Here is a 24,280-nt window from a genome sequence, read left to right on the forward strand (position 1 = left end):
TTTTACCAGATACATTTCAGCCTCTACATCCCAAAAGTAATCACTGCAGGCCACACATACAGGCCAAGGTCTAAAGTACTAGCACTTTCAAAACATTAGAAAGCAAGCAAGAAAAGTTGCCATTATTAAGTCTGAACTCTCAAAGAAAATTTGAATGCATTATCTCAGTGTCCCTCCCCCATTTTTATATACAAACGTGTAATTCACAAACATTCATTCCATCCTATTTATGCAGCTTTAATTCTACTATATGCAACCTGATGTGGATGAATGTTCAGCTCCAATTATACTGCACCCTGTTAAAAGCTGGCTCAAGACAGAGAACAAACACACTGTGCCATGAATCCCTGCATACGTGCTGACAGTTTAGATGATGCTTAATCCTCAGGCTATTTCTGAAAAATTATCAACCCACTACTGTTTTTTTGCCCCCCTCCTCTTTAAATGAATGCTGCAGTTCTACATGATGCACTTGATGATTACAAAGCCTGCTTTCCAGACTGCCTTCTCTTCAAATCAGCAAATTAACAGAAGATAGAGTAATTACTGGTTCACCTTGAAACAAAGATCAGAAACACACTACAGCTCAGCCAGAGCTGATTAGTATTGAATCTGGGGTTTATTATTAACTAAAACCCAAACTTTCTCCAGTGGTCAGACAGGCTACATGCTGCATACCGTAACACAGCTCAAGCAAATCCGCTGACTAACCCAATCCAGACCAAAAAACATTAGCATCCCTACTGTAAGAGTACCCACATTCACCAATTTAAAACACAGCACTCAGCTACCCCACCAGAGCCAAGTTGGTGAAAACACAGTTCTTGAACTGAAAGATAAAATTAGCAGCTCATTTGTCAGCTACTCTCCCTTTAGTAAGTCAATCTGGCACAACAGCTCTGCATTCAACTGATGGCAAATGCTCTCGGAGTTGAGCATTAAGTCTGTCTGTTTTTCTCCAGCTCAAAAAACACCTCTGTCACACTGTTTTTATTTTCTTCAAGAGAAAAGCAAATGAGAAGTTAAAATACATGCAGGTTGATGTGAGAACATGCTTATTAGACTATAGGTAGACAGCAGCCAAGATAAAGTCAGCATTATAAAGAGGACCATAGACTTTGGGACAAAGGTTCAGGGCAAAATGTTTCGCTGCCAACTCATGGGAAACAGCAGTCAGAAAATCAGCTGTTATTATCCTTGAAATTATAATAAGGGGTATATTCTGACCAGAATCTGAGATCTCTGCACTGCTACACACTAAAACAATTCAGTGCTTTCATTCTGCTATGCTGAAAGTGGAAATTCACTGCATTAGAGCCTGCTAACAAGATTGATACCCACTTAATATTTCACATCGCACTGCTGTTTTCTCAGTAATGTATTCACTTGCCCCTATGGCCTTAACAATCTTTCAGCCTAAAGACAAATAGGCTATTTACCATGTTTTCAATATATTTGTTTATTTTTATGCTGTAAGAATCCCTCTTAATCCTGTCACATTTACTCTAGAGCTTCCTTTGATTCAATGCCCACTGAAATACCAGGTGGAATAAAGGTCACCAACACTAATAAACTTCCCTGAAGCCAGACCACATGGTGTACCAGTGGACAGCTGTGTAACAGCACTGCCCTGACACTGGTCTGGACTCCTGTTCCTCACTTCACATGATGAAATCAAGGAACCAGGGCAGCCCCTAAGTGAGAACATTGTAAATAAACCTTAGAGCCAGGAGCTAGACAACAGAATCCCACAAATACAGCTGTCTGTATACTGCCCATTCCTCATTTAAGGATGTCCATTTACAGCTAATGGCTTTTAACTCCTTTCATGCTAAAAAATCCAAGACAAGTCATAAGTCTGTCAACTGGGCAGCTACTCAGCAAGCTATTAATAAACTACTATAGGAACATCACATGAGTCATGCCTCTCAACCTTTCTGGTCCCTGTTACATCTTGATTCCTTTGCAAAGTCTCTATGCTTCACCTTAAGCTCCAAAGTCAAATGACCACAGGGATCTGGGGGTTTTCTTGATACCCTGCAGCACCTTCTTTGGTGGAGCTTGGCCCAGCAGGAGAAAAACACAGATATAAATAACTACAGATTAACTGATACATAAGTCTCTCCTTTCACTTGTTTAGATCAATATTGCTATCAGCTGGTGCCATCAACTGGTTAATGGAAAAAACCTGATAAAAGCTACATGTACTTACTCTGCAAAATTTATACAAGGCAGTCTGCAATAGCTTTTCAGGCTTTTACTAACAAGGAAATGAAGAGCACCTTACACTACATGTATGAACTGAGCATCCTGAAAAATGTTTTGTTCCAGAAACCACCTTTTACCATAAATCACTAGAATCTTCTGCAGAGCAGCTACACACTTCATGAGATTATGCGAATGCAATAACCAGGCAAAAAGATGCAGCAGGACAAAACGGCAGTTCTTAGGTGACTTTGTTGCTGCTAGGGGCATCTGCTAGACCAGCTCACCATTGCATGGCACTGGAGCTCATGCTCAAATGTTTTATGTGTCAGTCCAAGCAAGCGGACCCTGCTGATTCCCAGTTTTCTAAGTTATGGTCTGGAGGGATACCAGAAAACATACACAGAGGAACAATAGCAGAGGCAAGAAACAACTGCTAAGGGGAAAAAAGGCAGAACAATCAAAGAAACGTAAATTCCATCTTATCACTTTCCAGGCAGCTGCTTGTTGCCCCTTTGCCCTTCCTGCATTTGGGTTTACATACCTGGTTCCTCCTGCCAATCCGATTTGGTGCAGGAGACTTTGAAGGGGATTTGACATTTTGAGAATTCCCGCCATTTTCAGCAATCTTCCCCACATTCATCACTGCTGACATCATGGCGTCAATGGAGGACAAGTCTGCTCCGTCCAAACTGTTTGGTGAACTTGGTGATGCCTTATAGCTGTTTAAGCTTTCCAGCTGCTTCTCTGGAATTAAAAACAAAAACACACATAGGAGTTCCTAGGCCATCTTAAAAAAACCCTCAACCCACAGTATTTTCAGCTGCCTGTAACTCACATCACACTCTGCTGGATCATTATGGAGCACAGGCAACAGGCCATAATAACTGGAGTTCTTATAACAAGACAAGCTTCTCATATTGGAATGCATATGACAAAGTGTACATTTTTCTTATAGGACAGTCCCATTTTCTTCATTTTCAACTTTATTTCAAAATGGAGCTTATAGAGCGATTTACTTTACACTCTCTTGCTGTGAAATGGTATTATTTGTGGTACCTTGTGATCACCATGAACTAGTAGAGCAGTACTGATGAATGCACACTCCGGCAAGCACAATCATTCAAGCAGGCAACGTGTTTTAAACAGGACTGCACAATTAAGGCATTAGTAACACAGTGTAGGGTACTGGGTTCTCTTTTAAGCATGGTTTAAGCCAGCTCTGTGTACGGAATTAGCTAAAGTAGCAAAAAATCCAACCAAAACAAAACCCTGTATCCTCCCTATTGCCTCTTTACTGCCACTAATGGCACATGTGTGATTTTGGTCTACCAAGCCATACTAGTCCACGCAGAATATGTGTTGCATACATGATTAACATCACAGCTAATGCTGTCAAGATTCAAACTTCTCCATCACATGCAGTAAGCAGCAGGGATGCTCCTATCTCAGATATCAAAATACACCTAAAATCTCATCCTTGGTTTCAGACATGTCAAACATACAGGAAAGGCCTTCTATTTTCCTCTTTACAAGTTTGAAAAGGAAGATGCTTTCAATTTAAACACTCCTTTCCCCCCCAAGAGGTCTCCCTAACAAACAGGAACACCCTGCAAGTCTACTCCTCTGTCACATCTGGTGGAAAGCATAGAATTTTAATGTGTGTTGTGAGAAAGTCACTGCAACAGAAGAGTATGTGAGGGTGAACAAGGAGGAACACGTTTGTCTGTGAACATTTGATCTCTGCATAATACTGTCTTTGGAACATAAGTTTGAGGATTATAAACAGGTGGTTTTTTGAGGCTAAGTTATGTGATGCCAAGTTACTGTGAGCCAAGAAAATCTTAGTTTGGAAGCCTGCAGTGGTAGTTGAGAATTTATGTGCCCATGCTTCTGTTCAACCTATTTTACTACTTTTTACTATTTTAATACTTTTCAGACAGATAAAAGTTAGAGATGGCAAAAGAAATGTATGCATCAGTGCTTTTGCTCAATGTATCTTATACTCTTCACACAATAAGGTATGGATGGGTAAGAAATGTTTCTACATTCTTAATCAATGCCCTAATTTATAGAGTCACAGAGCTGGTTGACCCAAATACCTTCATCTTTCTCCCCTGATTGACTGTGGCTCTCTTCTGGGGTGCTGGTCTCTTCACTTAGTGTAGTATGTAGAGTTGCGTCTGGCTCTTCAGCCTCTTCTTCAGCAGCACCCTCTAGCACTACATGAGGGAGAAAGAAAAAAGAGAAAGGGAGTAAGCTTTTATGGAAGCCATTTTAGGAAAGTAAGACCAAAGCCCTCTATTTAGAGTGGTCCCCTGACTATCAGACAGGTCTGATGACAGAAACAGAAACATACCCGCAGTGCCAGTGCATCCAAGCACCCACTCTCATGAGTGCCCAGGCACTGGGCTGGGAGATGCTGCTGCTTCTGCCAGTGGCAAAACCTGGGCAAACAAAGAAACCCCTACCAGCTTGGTCTGCAATATTAAGCCAACAAAGAATGGAAGAAGAGAGAGCAAGCTAGACTATCATTGACAGTAGTGACATTCGATTAAGAAGTTGGAAAATATTCTGCACCTAGAGAATTTAGATGATTCAATTTCACACATGCATTGCTCCTCTCTTCTCTTCTTGGAAGATTAATATTTACTCCAATACATGAATTCAGGGTGGCCACCTTCTTCCTTCTAGCTGTGGTGAAATTACTACAGAGGTTTCTGGGACCATTTGGCACATTCCTCACATCCACTGCCCAAGGTTCCCACATGAGTTGAAGACGTAAGTAACCATTGTATGTACCAACAGAATTCCTCCACACCCCTTTCTGAAAACCACAAACGTATCATGCTATCATTGGGGTTTGGAGAATGACAGGGCAGTTAAACATCAGTTTTAGAAGTGATGGGGAATGATCAACACATGAGAAACAGGAGTTCTCTGCCCACAGCACTCATGGCTATAGCCTCTGGAAAAGGTTATTTGTAATATGGAAAACTACTGATATGTTTTTAACAGAGAAATACACCTTTATAACCTTACAAGCAAAATGTCTATTACATTATGAAAACAAACACACTATGGACATTTCATCATCTCAGATTTACAAATAACAACCAGTAAGCTCAGTACAGGTTTTCCTTTTATCAAAATAACAGAGACAATTGCCTTCAAACCACAGTTAACTGGGTTTCTTCCTTTTAAAAAAATTACATTCTCAAGGATGACATGCAATTCAGTCATGCAACACATCTTCAAATGCTGTTTGAACAGCATTTGAAAACAATAAACGACTATGTTACTCCAACTGCCAACAATCTGGAGCACCCAAGCATAGGCAGGCAAAAAGAAAGGGCCCACCTTGTGTTGAACGGTTCCTCATTTCACATCATGCCAGACAAAGCAGTGGATTCAACCTTCCTACATTTAGCTGCCAACCTTTTAAGGAGTGGCACACAGATGATCTGGCACAGCAAGCCACTGCAGTCTAGAGACAAAACCTGGGACCTGACTAAGCCCCGGTAGTGTGAGGCTCAGGAAAACACCAACCTCTTAACAAACACTGCTTTCCATCTGCACATTCGGAACCAGAAAAACAGACTAACCTGAACAACTCAAAATAACTTTTCCCTAATTATTTTTGTACTTTTCTGTATAGTGAGCCCTACAACACAGGGATTCCTTACTCCAAGGTGATGCCAAGCACCCATCCTTCTGTGTTTTCTCCAATAATTATGGGAGCCATTTATTTGCTTGCCTTAATTTTGTGTTAACTACTGTAACTGCTGTAACTTTACTGTTATTTTGGGTTTTTTTAAAAAAAAGGTCAATCTCATTCAAGAGCAATATAATTACTTCTTTCCACCCTGCTCCCATCTTATTTTAATCACTTAAGTGGTAGCTGACTTACTTTTGAATAGCATAAGCAACAGAATTCTTTTCAGGACTGGCCTAAATCTAAAACTGCTTGCTCTATCTGCTTAGCAGTATCAAAAGTAAGGACTAGTTTAAACTATTTGGAGGCATTTCTGTTAAAAAAAGTAAGTGCTTTAGTCCTTAAAAAACCCTAAACAAACAAAATACACAATTCCTTCCAAAACACACATATTCATTCCCCTTTCAGTCAATACCTAGCACATTAATGTCACCGCTGATACATCCTGGAAAAAAAAGTCTATTGTGTAACTGTGAAGACTCCTGTGTTTGCCAAGGTAACTTTAAGACAGCTTAGTAGCTTCCCAGAGAACTACAGTCAGAATTCCCAGCGTTGCTTTTAGCAACACTGAAAATGGGAAATGCACAGAGAGAGTAGGCAGAACAGGCAGGCATATATGCACATTAAAAAACCCTACCTACTGTTTCAGAAAAACCTGCCAACTTGCTCTCTGTTTTTTTTTCAGGAGGAAAACTACATATTATACTATTACAGCCTTTCATAGTTTCTATGAGCCAAAGGTTATTTTTCCTTTCTGAATCCAAATATCTTCCTCCAAAGGCAAGCAAATATATGTAGTCAGAGATCTTGTCCTTAAAAACATTTTCTGCACATTAAAAATTTCCAATTCTGAAAGCAGTCTAGAGACTGCAACTGAACTGCTGCTGCATGCTTTTATTTACCTATGTGTTTTCCACTCTTTTGCATGAAACAAAAATGCACCACTGAAACAAAGACAACTGCATGAGCAGCACACACAAATTTCAGAAGCAAACTTTCTATTTGCAATAGGATATAGAAACAATAAGAACGCTGGGCCAAATCACTCCTTCCTGTGGGAAAACCCGTGGCAGAGAGCCTTTAGGCAGGAACATACTGAGAGATTTCTCTTGCAGCCTTGTTTTTTGTTTTTTTTTGCTTTAGGCTGGTTGGTTTGGTTTTTTTTTCCTCCTCTTTAAAAAAAAAGCATCACTGAGGATGGGGAAGTGTTGGGATTTTCTTCCACAGCACCTATGAAACTCAGGGAATCAGACAGGCAGCAACCAGCACAGATGCCCTATGCCATACTGCCTTCAGGACTGTAAACCCTCCCAGCTCACACCAAATGCCCCGGTGTGGAGGGTGTGCTGACAGAGCCTCCTTCCTCCCTCTCCCCAAAAGAAAACAAAGACCTCCAGGAAAAAGGATAAACAGGAAATAAGCTGAGAAACAGTGTAGCCTCAGGTTGCATTCAACATCGGACCAAAGCCTCTAGGAAACAGGGAAGTGGTCACAAGCATTCAAGTCATCTTCTACTTTGAAGAAACCCCCCAGTGTCACATTCATCCTGTGTGAAAAGGAGGAAAAACAGAGAGCAAGCGACTAAACAAGAGCACTGACAAATGGTAGGGGGGACAGGACCAAACAAGACAATGCAGCCCTCTCTGCAGGGCCACACCAAGAGACCTGTCTTTTCTGCAGGAACGTGTTCCTTCCACTTGAGGAGGTTGCTGACAACATGAAACTGGGGCAACTTCCATCCCACAGAGAGCCCTGAGGGGCCTACGGCTCCTGCTTCTGACAGAGGTCCACCCCTAATGCCCCACATATCCAGCTAATGGGAGAGACACTGCAAAAGCAGAGCTTACAAAAAAAAAAAGAAAAAAACCTTGTTACTTCCCATTCAGTCTGTACAGGAAGACACTTGCTAGACCTGTTTCCTCCTTTGGGATAAAGTGTGACTCCACTGTATGTTAAAGCTGAGCCCACCAACAGTTACTCCCCCCACTTTGCTTATGTGTATTTATTTGGGGTTTTTTGTTTGTTTGTTTTAAGACCACTCTAAACAGCTACAGCTGTTTCTCCTTCTGGTGAAGAGCATCACAAATGAAGCAAAAAGGAGAACACAGGCCACAGGAGAAGGAAGAAAAAAGGAGAAAAAAACGATGAGTCTTCAGAGTCATAGTCATTTGACTTGCAACTGAGAGGCAGCTACACAAGCACAGAGCAGCATGTCCCGGCCCCTGGGAGCTGGTACAAGTCTCTGTTCCAGATTGCTCCACTGTCTTTGCACATGATCTCTCCCTTTGGAATAGATAGGAAGAAATGCACAATACAGGCAAGAAGGGGGAAAACCTGGTACACATAGCACAGAGCTGCTTATTGTTCTGCCTTCCGAAAAAAATCCACATCAACATTAAAAGTAGAAGCCATGCACTAATTGGGCCAGGGAAAGATTAACACTCTTGGCCAAATAGTTTTATTGGTTTCATTAAACATACTGTAGTATTTAGTACAGAACACAGTGGGGGAGAAGAAACAGGGAAAAGAAATGACAGGTTTAGGAACATTCACCCCCCCCTTCACATTTCATACCATTTTTTCCCATGAGGTCCAAACAGGAATCCTGAGCCTTCTTCATCATTTCCATCTTAGCAACACTATTAACTTAGTCAAGGCTTTCCCACTGTTTTTTTCTAAGTGGCACGAAAAAAACCCAAGGATCATTTAAATGAAGGCCAGACCTGCTAGTATACAAATTTAGACAAGAAGAGAACTTCAAAGAGAGATATCACATTTGAATAAACAAAGTTTACTCTTTACCCTTGAGATTATAATACCTAAGAATCGCTACACTGCACTCCAGACTGCTTCTGATGCACTGGTCTCCCACTAGGCTTCTACACAGAGCACAAGGCAACATTCCCAAGCACAAATGGTCACTCCCACCCCAACAGAGATGCACACTATCACCCGCACTACCTTTTGAACATAACTTTCCATCAAAGCTGGCAGGAAGGAAATAGGGTGAAAAGGCATCGTGTGGGAAGAAAAAAAGGGTTAACACTATTCAAAGCACTGCCTCAAGGCAAAAGAAAACCAAATGAACAAAGTTTTCCCAAATGACCTTTTTTAATACCAACTCTGCCCTTGCTACTGAAATGTTGGTGCTGGCTCTGCACTCCAGCACTAGAAAATTACAACTGGGTGTGTCACCTCACCATCATCACTGCTGGAGCACCAGTATAGAGCAGCCCACAGGGAAAGGAAGACAAGCACAGAAACAGAGTGGCATGGGAGTATCTAGTGGCCGCTTTTTCACTTAACAGTAAAAACTAAGAATGCTACCCCAAAACTTTTGAACTTGCACCTCTAAGTAACATTTTCCTCTACAAAAAAAAAAACCAAAACAACAAACAAAACCAAACACAAGAACAACAACCAAAAGGAGTAAAATCTACTGAAGGGTAATATCTGAGCACCAAAAAAGACAAACTCTTCCCTTTCTATAAACTCTCTCAGCTATTAGTGAAAGAATCACTGTGCCTGTGTTAATGCAGGTATAATACATTGTCTCTCGAAATAACCCTGTGAGTCCACAATATCCTTATGTCTAACTTGCACATAGATACACCCAGACATGGAATAAACAAGTGAACCAAATGCTCATGGACATGCCTTAAAACCAAGTTATGCACGATCTTCTGGTGGGAGTGGGACAGGGGAAGAAGCACTAAACAAGAACAAGATGATCCCTGTATTTCCAGACTATTTTGCATGCTGTTGCTATAACACCTAACAGTTAGGCTAAATTTTAAATATTCAAACATATTTTCTCCTCCTGTTTTATTTCCTTGCAAGCATGATGGGATACATGTGTGCACTTAGTTTTTATGTATCTTTTGAAAGTCCCTTTGTGGTAACTTATGGCTAGTAATGCTCTTCAAGACTTTGGCTCAGATGACCAGAAGCTTTTCTCCATAAAGCATGCCAGAATTTGAACTTAGCTGATGCCTTTAGTGAACAACTCTGAATCACCATGATACTCTGGCATTACATTGGTGCAATACACTGAAAACAAGGAAGTTGTACTAATACAACAATGAGACACCTTATGGGCAAAGCAGGGGTTTCCTGGGTGAAATTCACCTTTATGGTCTAACTGGTTTACAGCAATGTGCACAGCCACCACACAGCCTTAATACAAAATGAATTCATGCCCATCCTCTTGGCCCTGTGCTCCATTTGCTAACTTGAAGAGTGAAGCCATGTTTGCACCTTTCGCAAGAGCTGTGTGCTGTGGAAACAGCCCTCACACAGGAGCCTGTGGTTGTGCTAGGCTAGAAAAGAGAACTCAGGCAAAAGCTGCTCCGGCAACATGAGCGAAAGCGAAACCTGACAGCCCCCCGGCTCCCAACAGGAAAGCCCAGCGCACTTGGTAATCTCCTCATAGAGTTTGATCTGAGTTCCTGACCAGCACTGCCCTTTTCGTGGACAGCAGTGCCACACAGAACACACAGCACTGCAAGAACTGCAGTAACCTATGGCTGCATTTAGATCAGCAGCTGCTGATGAATTTTGAGACTTTTCTAATACCTTAGCATTATTTCCCCTGACAAAAGAGGTATCTGTGGGCTGCTCCTCGTCTCTGCTGTTTGTATCAGCTTGTTGGTGAGTACCTGGTCCTCCAGGAAGCCTTTGTCACAAAACTGCAGTTAGCTTCAAGAGCTCGCACAAGCAAAAAGGATATTAAGATTTGAAGACAGCTTAACAAACTTGGGACTGTGAACACCACATTTAGGCAACAAAATAAAGTCAGGGCAACAGGAGAGTAAAACAAGTGGCTCTAAGAGGACCTCCGTCCATTCCTTCCCATGTTGACAACTGCAAACACCCCTCCATCCTCATCCTTGCCTGCCTGCACAGCTGTGAGGAGGCCAGTGGGAAGGAGTCTGGCTTCCCCTAGTCACTGGGAATCACAACAACGCAGGGGGAACACGGAACAAGACACGCCTTGGGCTTTACCCAGCACATCTCCTCCCCTGCGCCCTCCCCACTGGCTGAGGAAGGACACAAAAGCAACACTGTCTGTCCTTATAAGCTCTGCTTTGCATGTGTTCGGGGAGTGGGGACAGCTGTGCGGACGGCTTGCAGAGTTCCAGGAAGTCAATGTGATTCTTGGCTTTAACTCCCGTTTATTTGCCTTAGATGAAGTGGCGACCCGAGAAAGTCCCTTCACGTCTCCCCTGGGCTGGCACTGGCTGCAACAGGGCAGCACTCCTTGGGACGTGGCCCGGGGTCTCTCCCCACACTATCAGTCTTCCCTAGTCCGGTTGCTGCATCTCTCACTTGGGCCAGGGCTGGCTTACATCCCACTGGGCAAGGGGACAGGCTTGGAACATAGTGTGGCGGAGGGTGGGAGTCCAGAGTAGAGCCAGAGACTGGAGGGAGTGGGCCCTGAAGGCGGGATGCAAGTATTTTGCAAAGGCAGGACAGGTCAGGCGAGTGGCATCACACTGCCTGCCAAAACCATTGCCCACATGCCCCGAAGGAGCCCAGGATGAGGCAAGAGAGCAGAGGGGCACAGGGGGAAGATGAAGCAAGGACCAATGGCCTACCCCACTGTGTGTGCCTGCACGCCCAACAGGCCGAGGAAAGGGAGATGCACCTGTCCAAGGGGAGCCCCAGCAATCCTGGTGAAGCACAGCCCTGGGAGACAAAACCTCATCTCCTGCTGCTGCTGCCATCTCAGACAAGGAAGAGGGGGTGAAGGATTGCAAAATGAGGAAACAATCAAAATATAGCTTAGTGAGTTTGTTGCTTGGGGGTTTTTTTCATTTTCACGTTGCCCTGACAAACCCACTTGAGTTAAAACCCTGGAGGGGATGTGGGGGGAGCTATAGGTTAATGTCCCATCACCTATGTACCTAAGCAAGTACTATGCTGAGGGCATGAGATATTTGTCTGAGAGCCCAATGGATGAGCTAGATGCATTGCACTAGGGAGAGCCAGATGGAAAACATTTCTGAGTAACAGAAAAGAAAAGAGACCTCCCCTTCAAATGCTCCAAGTTACAGCACCCTTCAGCTCTGACTGAGGAGAGGCTGCAGGCACGCAGGGCGGGTGAAGTGGGACACCGGGCTCAGCTGGGTAGCTGTGACGGAGATGCTGACATCCCTGACAATATATGGCCAGTCTAAACCACGGGATATCTTGTCCTTTTAAGGTGGGCCAAGAGCAAGCATCTGTGCAGCAGCAGCAGCACAGCCCCAGCCTGCCATCAATAGCCCCTGGTGTCACTGAAAAAACAGGGGCTCCTGTGCCATACCAACTGGCTGTGCAGATGCCTGGGCACCCACCCTGGGAAGAGACAATCCGTCTGCTTGTTCCTCTGCACAGCATCACGGAAACAAGGAGGCACATTAGTAACAAGAGGAAGAAAGCCACTAAACCATGCGGCCGGGCTGCTCCCTGGCAATTGGTGCCTGCAGCTGTTGGGGAGGGAGGGAGGGAGAGAGGGAGGGAGAGAGGTGGGGAGGGAGGGAAGGAGGGCCTATCCCTGTCCCCATCTCTGTCCCTCACCCTGATGGCCAGCAGCTCAGCCAAGGGCAGCTTCAGAGCCAGCACTCGAGGTGAAGGTTTAAAGCAAATCTCTGGAGAGGGAAACAAGCAAACAATTCACCCCCTCACACTTGCTCTTCACATGTAGCCAGAGCTGCGTGTGTGTGCAGGACGGGTTCAGCAGGGATTACAGAGGCAGGATGAATCATATTGAGGAAGATACAGAAAATCTCCTGTGCTAGTGCCCTGCTTCTTGTGTGGTGCTCTGGTTACAATTCTCTTCCTCCAAGATGAGCATCTGAAGAGTTTCACAGAGGAACTGAATGCACAGGCAATTTTACAAAAATCATTCTGAAAATAGGATAAGCTAGAAAAAACTCCAGGAAAAAACTCCTCTTGGAGTAGCTATGTCCCACATGGTGTTTCACCACTCTAACTGCATCCATATGCTAGCAAACACAGGCAAACCCAAGACAGAGAACATCAGTTTGCTTTTTGCAGAGCTCCCAACTCATCCTTTGCAGCCCAAGCACGCTGTCTTTGCAGGAGATGCCAGCGCACTCTCTGCTTGGAGCACTGTACCAGGTAGCTTTCCAAAATATTTTGTGCTTCACAAAATAACACAGCAAAATGAGAAAAGAAAAAGTAGAAATTACAGGGATTTAAACCCATTTCCTGGTGGCAGTATTGTCAACCATCAAGATTTTATCATGAGCCTGTAAAATCTCAGAGTGCTACATTATTTCACAAAATCTCATATTTTTAAAGTCAAAATTCTAGTTTTTTGACTTTTGGAAAAAGGACAAACACATTATATGCTCAGCAAAATACAAAAAGCAAACTGAAGTGAACAGATTAATTTTAAAGCCTCAAGCTTTTAAGGATAACCATGATCTCAAATGCTCAACCTGTAATTTTTTAACATACAGGGATAGCAACACAGTGTCTCTTCTCTACACAGCACATTTTGTACTCTGGAACATATACCTTCCAAAACGAAAATTACTTTTTTAAAGAGAGAAAAGAATTGCAATATCTCAACACGTTTCTAACATTTTATTTAAAAGCCAACACAGCTGCACTTTAATGTTACTTAAAGATGGAAACCTACATCAAATTACCAAACTTGTTTTAAGCAGAAAGACATTCAACATGCAAATATTTTGCAGATAGAATGATTCAAGAGTTTGAAGCTCTTCTCACTGCTCTTTTCCAGGGAGCATGACTTGCTGACAGGATTAACTACTGCCAGGCTCACGAAGCTGGGAGACAGCTGCCACATGGCAGCCATTTATTACAAAGCTCCACTCCTCTAAAGTTAGGAAAAGGCAGACTGTTTCATCTGTGTTATCAGCAGGGTTCCTCTGCCCCACAGGCTTTAGTGACTAGGCTTTTTCTAAACAAACACCTCCTTTTCTCTCCCACCTTGTTAACATCATATCTTCCTGTATTCTGCTTCTGGTCAGCACACAAACTATTCCCCTTATCACATCCTCCAAACAACAACAACAACAATCTATAACCAAGATAATTTAGAGTTTAGAAATACAAATCATATCCCTACCCCCTTCCCCCAAAATAGATTTTTAAATTAGGGAGTTTTAGCTTGAGATTTCCAGAGGGGAGAGCACAGGCCACAGGGAGGAGAGAGAGAGAGAGACAGAGATGCTGGAGCAAAGAGACTCAGAAGCATGCTATAGAGCCCTCCCTCTCCCATCCACCCTAGGAGGCACTTGTAATGTCAGCCTCCAACTGCAATACCCTAAGGCCTACACAGCTTTTTCATGAGCAAGGTAACTGGTAGCACTCCTTCTAAGCTTGTATCTCCATGCCAAGCTGAGTGTGTAGGCCCACAAGCCAAAGCCAACATCTGCCCCTCCACCATAAGAGGCACAAGCAGATCTCAACTCAACCAACATCTACAGTGGCTAAGGACCAGGAACAGATATAAACCAACTACATAATCTCCATGTAATACTAAGCATAGACAACCATCAGTTGACATTCTTCTGGTATTGTGAACCAGAGTTCAAAGATACAAACTAGCAGTTTTAATTTTACTGGAGGTTATTTGACATACGTATTTGCCACTGATGCTAAAGTACCAAAGATCACTCAAACTGAGGTATATTGCTTCGTCCAGAAGAAGACGAAATCCAGCCTTCAGAAAAATAGCTCTCTCCCACCACCTATGAACAAGGTGCCACGAGTTTTGTGAGCACACCCACTGGCTTAGACCAGCTGGCCAGTAGCCTTTGGGCTTGTTTGCAGAGCTCTAAATTCGGAAAGACAAAGTTTCTTTCTTGGTTTAGTTAGGTAAATTAATTACAGCAATAGATAGTGCTGGCAAGCCTCTCCAAGCTGAGAACTGCACAGGAAAGCCACTTGGAAAATTTTAAACAGCAGAGCTACTTGCCAGTGGTACTCTTCAGTATGAGTTTTCTTTCTATTTTGAAGTACACACAGTGCAAGTAACCTGTGAGAGGTGCTTCCAGCACACTGACAAAATGAAACAGCATCTGTTCATTTTCATAAACTGCAACACACATGCAAAGAAAGGACATAAGGATCTTGTTCATCAATTTCTTATGGAATTCAGAAGTCCCTCAGCTTTATCAGAGAGTACATGAAGCCTTCTCAGGAACAATATATCTCTATCTGACCTGAAAAAATATGTATTTTCAAAACAAGAACTGCATACACACACATACACAAATCCCCCTTCATCCACAACCATATCCAGTGGCTGACCTTCCGAGTTTCTTGTAGTATAGTCTATGCTCTGGGACTTTAAAAGCCTAGCAGGCATTTCTAAAGGATTTTACAAAGTACACTGGCCTGGCCTTGTAAAAGCTCATGAGGAATCCACGAAGGTCATCATGCAGCTTAGACAGTCTGCAAACAGCATAATCCACGTGCTGGTGAGGTAAGAAATGACCAAAGTCGGGCGGATAGGCCTGAAGACTTCTGCAGGGAATGTTTCCTTCAACAATGCTGTAAACCCTGGAGGAAATGCCTGCTGATCTTCAAAGCCCTTCAGCAGAAACAGCCTTAAGTTTCCTGAACATGAGCATTCTGCTTGCAAGGCCACAATCCTCTTAGGCATACAGAGAAAAATATAAAAACAAAGGAAACAAAAAAATTTAAAATCCACTAAGGTTAATAACTGCAAATAACCAGCAAGACTGACCCTCTACTTTGCAACGAGCTGTCGGATCCATCCAGCAAAGTTTTGATGTTCCTCGGCACAACAGCCACACGGATCAAGCAGCAGCTTACAATCTCTGCAGCTTTCCTTTTTCTATTCCAGGCAGTCCTCCACACGTGTAGACTCCTGGACCGCAATACTCAGTTGTTCGGACTACGAGGGGATGCTACAGCTGTGGCTGCACAAGGTGTCCACCGTAACTATATCAAGGCCACTGCAGTGTGCTGCACTGCCAGCAGAATTTTAGGTACAGCCTTCAGTTGCCTGACGGGTTTCACAGGCGACCATGAGTAAAGGGGAGTCTGGACACCTGCACACTGCAAAGAATTGCAGGAAGTTTATTTCAGGAACGCTGGGGAAAAAAAAAAAAACAGACAAAATTGTGAACAGGTTTCTTCAGTAAGTGAAGTTTCAAGTTGCTATTCCTCCAGCCAAAAACGTCTGCTGCTAGTCCAAAACCACCCTCTCCTTCCAAAAACCAATTCTACTGCTAGAGCTTCACACATTTCCATGAAACAGATGATATAGACAATTCCTGAAACAATTCACATACAAAAAGGGAAATTAATTTCCTTCTGCTGACTCCATTGATATATATTTAACAAAAACATTAGCCTGAAACAAACTCATATGAACTGTGTATAGGTTCAACCCAGTTCTGGGTCAAGTAGTAGTTGCAAATAGAGAAAACTGAACAACAGCAACAAGAAGTGATCAAGTGGCCTGTGCACCCACCCCAATTTCTGCAGGAGGACAGCAAGAGTTTGCCAGTGGAAACTTAACTAATCACTTTCATATATGCACACATAACAAAGCAAGATTGAAATATCATAATCAGACCTACGATACCGAAAGTCACACTTCTTTTGAGGAGTGATGCTTCCACATTTACATTTTCTCAGGCATATAAACATACACGCCCACACAGCCACCTTCTTTTAATTCTAAGCATGAAATTACCTTGCTTTAAAGTTTTAAGCCAGCATACACTATAACAGTATTTTTATTTACATAGATCTTGCTAAGGTCACTTAGAATATACTCTTCAACCAGAAGTGAAAAAAACCTTAGGTATCTTAAAAGAACCACAAAAGAAAAAAAAAATCGGATATTATTCATTGATTAGGTTGCAAATCTTTCAAGGAAAAAAACGTTTCTACCCAACTGACAGATTCAATCCTCCAAATTTCACACAAAAATTGTGCTCATTCAGAGCAAAAGTAAAGGACAAAGAAAGTTCAACATGAGAACTCATATTTTCACTCAGGTGCTAGATGGCATGAGCTGTTTTTCACTTCCAGTTCAAACACTATTGTTTTGTAGCAAGCTTTATATGCCTCATGGAACTCAACCATTCAATATAAAAAGATATAAGAGAAGAATTCAGGCCATCAGTAGCCATCTCAACCTGTACAGCAGACAAGCATGTCTTATGAATGAGTTAAAACAGGAAACTGAAAGGAGAATGCAAGCAAAACCACTAGTAAAATGAATTATTTTTTTACTGTAAGATGAAATACTTTTCTTAACCTACGTACTCATTTCACAAACAGTAACGTGCAACTATCATTCTACCAAAAACAAAGAGTCACCACCAGATTTGTTTCACTCATTTCTTCAAGTGAACTTCAAACAGGGTTTCTGAAGCTAGAAGATGTTGCCATCCCTATCTACTAACAGCTGAAGACAGAAACTGGCCTTTTCCTTATCTGTTGGGGTCTGGCAGGCCATGGGGGCTATGAAGGTAGGCACTTTCATAAACAGAAACATGTTCAGCATTTTCACACCAAACTTGAAACGATATTCAATACAAATTTGACAGGTTCAAAAGATTCTCAGTTAATATACCCCTTTAAACTTCCTAAAATCTCCAAACATGGACAATTTCTGAAATAACAAGGTCTCTAAAAGAGCAGTAAGCTGGCTCCCTGAAGGGTGGGGTAATTGGAAGGGTTATCACACCTCTGGGGGAAGTCACAGGCTCTATCTTGGCAGTGTTTCATCCCTTCATATACCCAGGGGACTGATTAGTTCATGATAAGCAATTAGGCACCCCAGGGAGGACGGTTAACCGTCTTACCAAAACAAAAAGGCTGCACAAATGTAAGTCTCATTAGATTAAAGAAACACTATCTGCAGAACAGCAAATTTGTGTTTATTCCTTTCTACTGGAACTTGCAAGTACTACATTTTGCCTACATATGGCACACACAGATCTCAGAAATCCCGAATTTGAGCACGTACTTGCTGCTAAATTGGTAACAAATGCTCTGAAGCATTTTCTTTCCCAAGACACTAGTGCTGTGATGCAGGAAAAAAGGAGGAGGGACGGAGGGGAGGAACACAGTAAATACTGATTAGAAGACTTGAACTAGCAATCTCATTCATTTAAATTCTCTTCCTCATTGTTAAAATAGTCCCTAACCAAGGATGAGCTGCACAAAGTGGGACCAGGAAATGCTGTATATGGCTGAATGCTGACTGCATTTTAGAATGAGACCCTCAGTCAGCAGCAGACCCACCATTACACGCCTTGCTCCTAAAAAATTGTTCTGGGAAGCTCCTGCCTGCTGTGGGGCTTGTGGTGAGGCACCTGTGCATATCACAGTCCTACCCATGTTAAATCTTTATCTCTGATGAAGCAGAGGGACAAACGCATCTTTTGCCTGCCAACTGATGTAAGGGTTCCAACACAACCCGATGGTGCTGTTCCTAACTTACATCAGGCTCAATGTATTTCAAAGTACTTTGACGGCTTAAAATATGAAGGAATGCTTTTCAATAAGATGACCCCCTGTCCTTTTATGTTCTTTTATCTTTTTTTAACAGTTTGCCATCCAGTGATAGGAGGGAACCCCAGCTGCATAGCCTGAGCTTTTATCTTCTGCTGACCATGCAACAACACAAAGCTCAGTGCTGGATTTCCTGCTGCTTGCCGAAAGGGGCTGTTCAGCTTGTTTAAATATTACTTGCCTTGGGAGCCTTGGAGTTGTGCCCAAGCACTGTACTGTATCTTCCCAGCATCCATTTCAGCATGTACTTTAAAGGTCTTCAGGTCCCGTGTACTGTGCTCCCTCTCTGCTACGGGAGGAGCCTCATGACTCCAGAAAATAAAAGAAACCCCATTCAACTCCTCCGTCTCTCCCCGTTTTCCCCACTAATCCCTCTGCCTCATTCCATTACAAAGGTAACAGAAATCCCTGTTCATGCCAAAAGCACGCAAACACATTTAGTCCCGTAAACTGAACCAACTGCAACCAAGGTAAAAGACATTTTGGTACAAAAGGCTACAGCTAGGAAGAATTCAGATGCCATGCATCCTGTACAGCAAGCTACAAGTGTGCAGTGAGCAAGCAACCAAGAAAGTACAGTAGCAAAGGTAGATTGAGTACAGCGGCCCCATGCCATTCTAGATTTATAGTCTCCACCATTGATTTTAGAAAAAAAAGAATCTTTAAACACAACCTTCTCTGAATTTGCAAACTTAACATTACGGCACTTTAATTTCCCCTTCAGAGTGGTGATTAAAAAAGCAAAACAAAACACGGCTTTCACAAAACAAGAAAGGATATTCCAGCCTTTAGGAATTCTTTCAGAAGCCCTCCTTTTCACAATTACCATGCAAACGGGAAGCTGAATTCTGGCTACAAGGTCAGGAGGAGATAACCTTGGCCAATAGAAATGATCTGCCTGAGCCCAAAGGCAGCGCCAGGCCACCCATTAAGCAAGCCAGCAGGCCTCACTGTTAACCTGTGTGCGACCGGAAACAGCTGATAGGAATGGAGGAGCAGGAGTTTAAAATCCAGATTCACAATCTATCCATGACAGCTGTGGACACAGCCATTTGGATCAGAAAAACTTCAGTAAATACTGACAAGTGAGAACTGTCCTGTAAGAAGATGTCTCTCATTTTCCATGGCAGCTGGGATGCAGAAATACATGCACCCACAAGCTGATGTAGGATTGCAGGAAACTCAAGACTAGAAGTGAAAACCTGCTTTTAATCCATTCTGCTTTGCCTCACCCTGAAGCGTACAGACTGATTTAACCTGATGTAAGCCACAGCTGTCATTCAGAAGGACAGACTGCCAGTCCTCACTTTACCCCACAGCTCTGGCCACGTGTTCTCCCTCCGGCCTCATGCCAGTTCTAGAGTTTGAACAACCACATGGTGATCCAGGATCATGGAACAGATCTGAATTGAGATTTGTGTTTGTTTGGGTTTGGTTTTTGTTTGTACTTAAAAATGCACATACATATAGTTTCATCAACAGCCTTCACACATGGGAGCTGAGACATAGTCAAATTACACCCTCTATTTGAGTGAGGGATGAGAGACCTGAGCAAGAATGTTGTTGGTAACTCTACTCCTGCGGTGCTGCAGTACCAGGGAAAGATGAAAAGATGTAGTGGAATGAACCCACAACCAGCTCCATCTCCAGACTCCCTCCTCCTGCTCCCCCCCCCTCACTCCCTTCTCTCCAACTCAGAGCTCACTTGCAATATCTCTGCCATAAAAACATTTAAAAATATACCCAAAATTCAGTTTTCTGATTAAACCCAGCGAAAACAGGTTCACAATAAAATAAACTACCACAACTAAAATGTCTCTACCACACCTCTCCCATGGCATCCCTGGATGAGGAGAGTTAGCAGAGCAACAGCAGTCTTAGGCAATCAGTTAGTACTTTTCTGCTTACCTATCCAATTTTTCCTACATCAAGGACTGGGTGTAACTTTTGCACAGTGCTAAGCACAAAACAAACACAACTCAAAAATATCCACCTCTCTTCCCGCACACAACTGAATTAAGCCTCATTTTCCACTCATTTGTTTGTTTGTAAACTTTTGTCAATGACCCTTTCCCCATGCACAAAGACAAAATTTACCCCCTCCAATACCACTCATGCTTCATTAAATCACATCAGTAACAATGCTGAAATAGCCTGCCACCGTGTGCCACATGCACCAAACACAGCTCCAGAGCCACCAGCAAGTAGGGCAAGCAGCTCACCTGGAGTCTCCAGTTACTTTAGAGACAATAACTACAAACCTTGGGCCTTTGGATTTAACATACAGCACAGTGGGAATGGCACACATGCTTCCACAGGGGCAGCTCACCTCCTAGAGAGATTGGTATTTATTGTAAAATGCATCACCTTAAGGGGATGGGATGGGACAGAAGTAAGAGAAAAGAAACCAAAGCTGCAGAGGGACAGGACGTGTTGCCCTGAGCATGTCCTCAGGCACTGCTAGCTCACATTGCTTGCACCATCTGATCTCTCAAAGCTAAACATGGAATGTAGGTAGCAAGTCATAACGCTGCACAGGCCCGGAGACGTGACCCATCAGCTGTTTCTGCATTATAATTATTGCACTGGGGCACAGCAGGACCAAAAGTTTGCCTGGGCAGATTTCTGCAAAGTTCTGGCTTGTTAGAAATGACAAGGAAGGTCACATGCTGCTTTCAGATTTGTGATTACAGTCACTTTTCTGAAGGCCTGGCATTCCCTGTTTAAAATCCTCAGTCTGCAAGAAAAGTGGAAAGCCCAGAACTGTTTCACGTTACTCAAAACTGCATTAAGAAGTGAGATTGCACAGAACTGTGATCTCTCTCACCCTCCTTCATGAGACAGACAGGATTTTCACACAGATGCAGTGAAGCAGCACTCCTGAATCATCATTCTCTACACTTCTCAGATTTTCTTGGTCATTTCCCCTTCAGGCCACTTCTGCTCCCAGGCTTTCTCTCACTCTCTTTTTATTTTTGAAGTTTCTGCTACTAATAAAAAGCCTTAAAAAACTTAGTGCAACACCGTAATTTCCTCGTATTATCATATTCTCTAGTGAACTGATTAATTCTCAGAGTGATCTTGACCCTCAGCTCCCACTGGGCCTCAACTGATGCAAAAGGCTTCTTTCAGATTTTCCTCCATTTTATTTTTGTCCCAACAGAGTACAAGTACAGGACTCAGTTTTGCAACTCTGGACTTAAAATGCAAATATCTTTACTTTTAGGAAATCTGATTGTTTCTATAACATGCTGAGAATTAAGGCAAAACTCAAAGAGTACAAGTCAGTAAGGAAATTATTTCGTCCAATATATGTTCAACACATTGTACTGTTCAGGCTTTGGTCTGTAAGTAAACTTTAAATTATTAAGAGCCCAGTTTTGTCAGGCAGTGACATGAAGTTTAGTGCAACAGGTCAATGCAGAAACCATCAACAAAACCTGTAGAAAGACAACAAAAAACCTGCAGCAGTACACAACCACAGCATTTCTGTTATACAAAACACAGCAGGCACTGTAAATCTGGATAGCACAGCCCCTTTCCAAATGACTGACTTCAGAAGACTCGTAGACTGGAGGGATGCTTTCAAGAGGCCACTCTGAGCTACATCAAGCTTCCTGTTTGACACCATGTGGACTCACCCTGCCCTCCCACCCGTGTCTCAACCAAACCAAATAAAAATCTTAGCACTTTTAGCATATTTCCCAACCAGGATGCACTCAAAGCAAATTCACTGTGAGGGCCAAACACTACAGGGATATTGCTGAGACTTCTAAGCTGCTATTTTCTGCAAGAGCAGAGAGGTCCAAGGTTGCCAGGTGGTTAACGGGAAGATGGGCACAAGGAAGACATCAGTAAGTGATGAGCAAGTCTGTAGGTCAGAAAAACACACTTGAGGCTGAGATCAAAACCTCTGTTAGCACAGGAAGAGCTCCCATCTCTAAGAAACCACTTTCTATCTTATTCTCTCCATCCCCTCCCTGATTCCCTTCTCCCTACTGTAACTCAGAACAGCAAGACAAGTGATGTCTAACCATGCACCAAAAGAATTGGCTAATACAATGTCACCCTGCCCACCGCAGGAACAAAAGCCACCAACGAACCCTGCTAGTGGTCAACTGCAAATTTTTGCTTTACTGATGGTATTACACTGCCAAGGGTTCCCTTGTCTTTGCACACACACCACCCTCTTAGAAACGCCAAATCTGCTCAAACCCAGATTTACAAATACATGCACAGATATTCTACACATCTGCTTCCACCTGGTGGATTACAAGAGATGGAGACTGCAGTGTTTTTTAAACAAACGAGTAAACCCATCTCTAAAATTAGTTGCATGGTAATTCTGAGGGCAAATAGAGAGGGGCAGAGTGGTCAGGCTCAGGGGCAAGTGAGAAGTTTGAAAGAAATGGAATAAGAATCACTAGACTGTTTAAACCATTTAAAAATCAGTTTAGTTCCCTATTGGAAAACAAAGAAAAAAAGGGATTTTTCTTTCACTTTGAGGAGTTCTTCAAAAGAGAAGTGGACAGAACTATTCAATATTGTTCTAAGGTGCTTAACATGAATGAATAACTTCAATCAATTAGCTTGTTAAAGAACTTAAAAATTCTCTTTCCACAGTCCCCCCTTCCACGATCAAGTAAAAAATAGATATTATACATATACATGGTATATAACAAAAATAAAACCATAAAGTAATTTATTGCTAGCCAGAACTACAGAAAGCAGGAGTTCTTTTAACACTTCACCAAAACAAATGAGAAATGCCGGGGAGTCTCCTGAGAAACTCTCTGCTGCAAATTCTTTCAGGTCTGGTTTCTAAAAATTTCCTTGCTATGATACCTGCAAATGCAGCTTTGCAGTAACTTCAAGTTCCGTTTTCATACACATATTTTAAATATAGCAGCAGCCTTTGCCCTGTGTATTGAGCACCAGGGGTATTTCATTCTCTGTGCCCAAAGTTTGCAGGAAAGCTAACTTGAGATCCTAGAGGTGTGGCACATTTCTTTTTTGCTCTAAATACTTCTGACTGGAACCAAAGGTAAATATTACTCCAGTCTCAATCTGTTTCCCTCTTGCACCCACAGCACTTAGTACGATAGAATCAACAGGCTACTACAAATTACACTCAAGGGTTCATTACAAATCAAGGCCTCAGTCTTGCTAATGAACTGATACTAATAGGTTCATTCTGTGGAGGAGAACCATTAACTTCAGCAGTGGTCCCTGAATCAGGAAGTTTGTTTACATCACATGCACAGGTATTTACAATCTTCTGGGCCCTTGTTTTTATTTAGGAGACCAGTGGCGTTTGGCAAGGAGTGCAAATCTTGTCCGACAACTTTCAAACTACCCTTACTCCACATGGAGCAGAAGTGCCTACAGAGTACAGCACATTCACAAGAAAAGCGTTTTCATCTTACAACAACAAATCCCTCAAGCAGGAATTCTATACCTATACCTGTACATGACAGTGCAAGAGAAACAATCACACATTCCCCACGTGTGTTTTGCACCTGAAAGAGTGGACAAATACAGAGATATATACACAAGATCACTAAGTCCTTACTCAAAATGTGGGACCAAGTTCAGTCTTTGCAGAGTAGAAATGACCTTCTCTGCTCTGGAGCAAGACAGACATGAGGATACTTGGCTTTCACTGGATCATGCACAGTCCCTTTACTTCCGAATTACAATAGACATTAGGACCAGACCACACTGGAGAAATCACCATTGCCATTATCAGCTATGATAACAAATAACTTATTCAATTGATGGCTATAATTCCAATCTCCCACCCACTTTGTCTTTCTCAAA

The 24,280-nt window shown here is 42.7% G+C and overlaps 1 protein-coding gene across 6 annotated transcripts in view; it reads right to left on the reverse strand.

Annotated features, from left to right (window-relative positions):
* RREB1 (ras responsive element binding protein 1) overlaps positions 1 to 24,280 on the reverse strand; it is a 121,475-nt gene that overhangs the window by 60,607 nt on the left and 36,588 nt on the right. For 3 of the 6 annotated variants that reach the window (XM_014885837.2, XM_088169681.1, XM_088169686.1), the window contains exons 2-3: positions 4,308 to 4,427; positions 2,750 to 2,952 (exon numbers count right to left, since the gene is read on the reverse strand). In XM_014885837.2, coding sequence (XP_014741323.2) covers positions 2,750 to 2,952; positions 4,308 to 4,427 — 323 coding nt within the window. Of the gene's footprint in view, positions 1 to 2,749; positions 2,953 to 4,307; positions 4,428 to 5,565; positions 5,629 to 15,650; positions 16,021 to 24,280 lie in introns of those variants that run through there. The other 3 variants (XM_088169669.1, XM_088169674.1, XM_088169679.1) reach the window with 2 other exon arrangements.

The sequence above is a fragment of the Sturnus vulgaris genome, chromosome 1 (genome assembly GCF_052056855.1).
Source record: "Sturnus vulgaris isolate bStuVul1 chromosome 1, bStuVul1.hap1, whole genome shotgun sequence".
NCBI lineage: Eukaryota > Metazoa > Chordata > Aves > Passeriformes > Sturnidae > Sturnus > Sturnus vulgaris.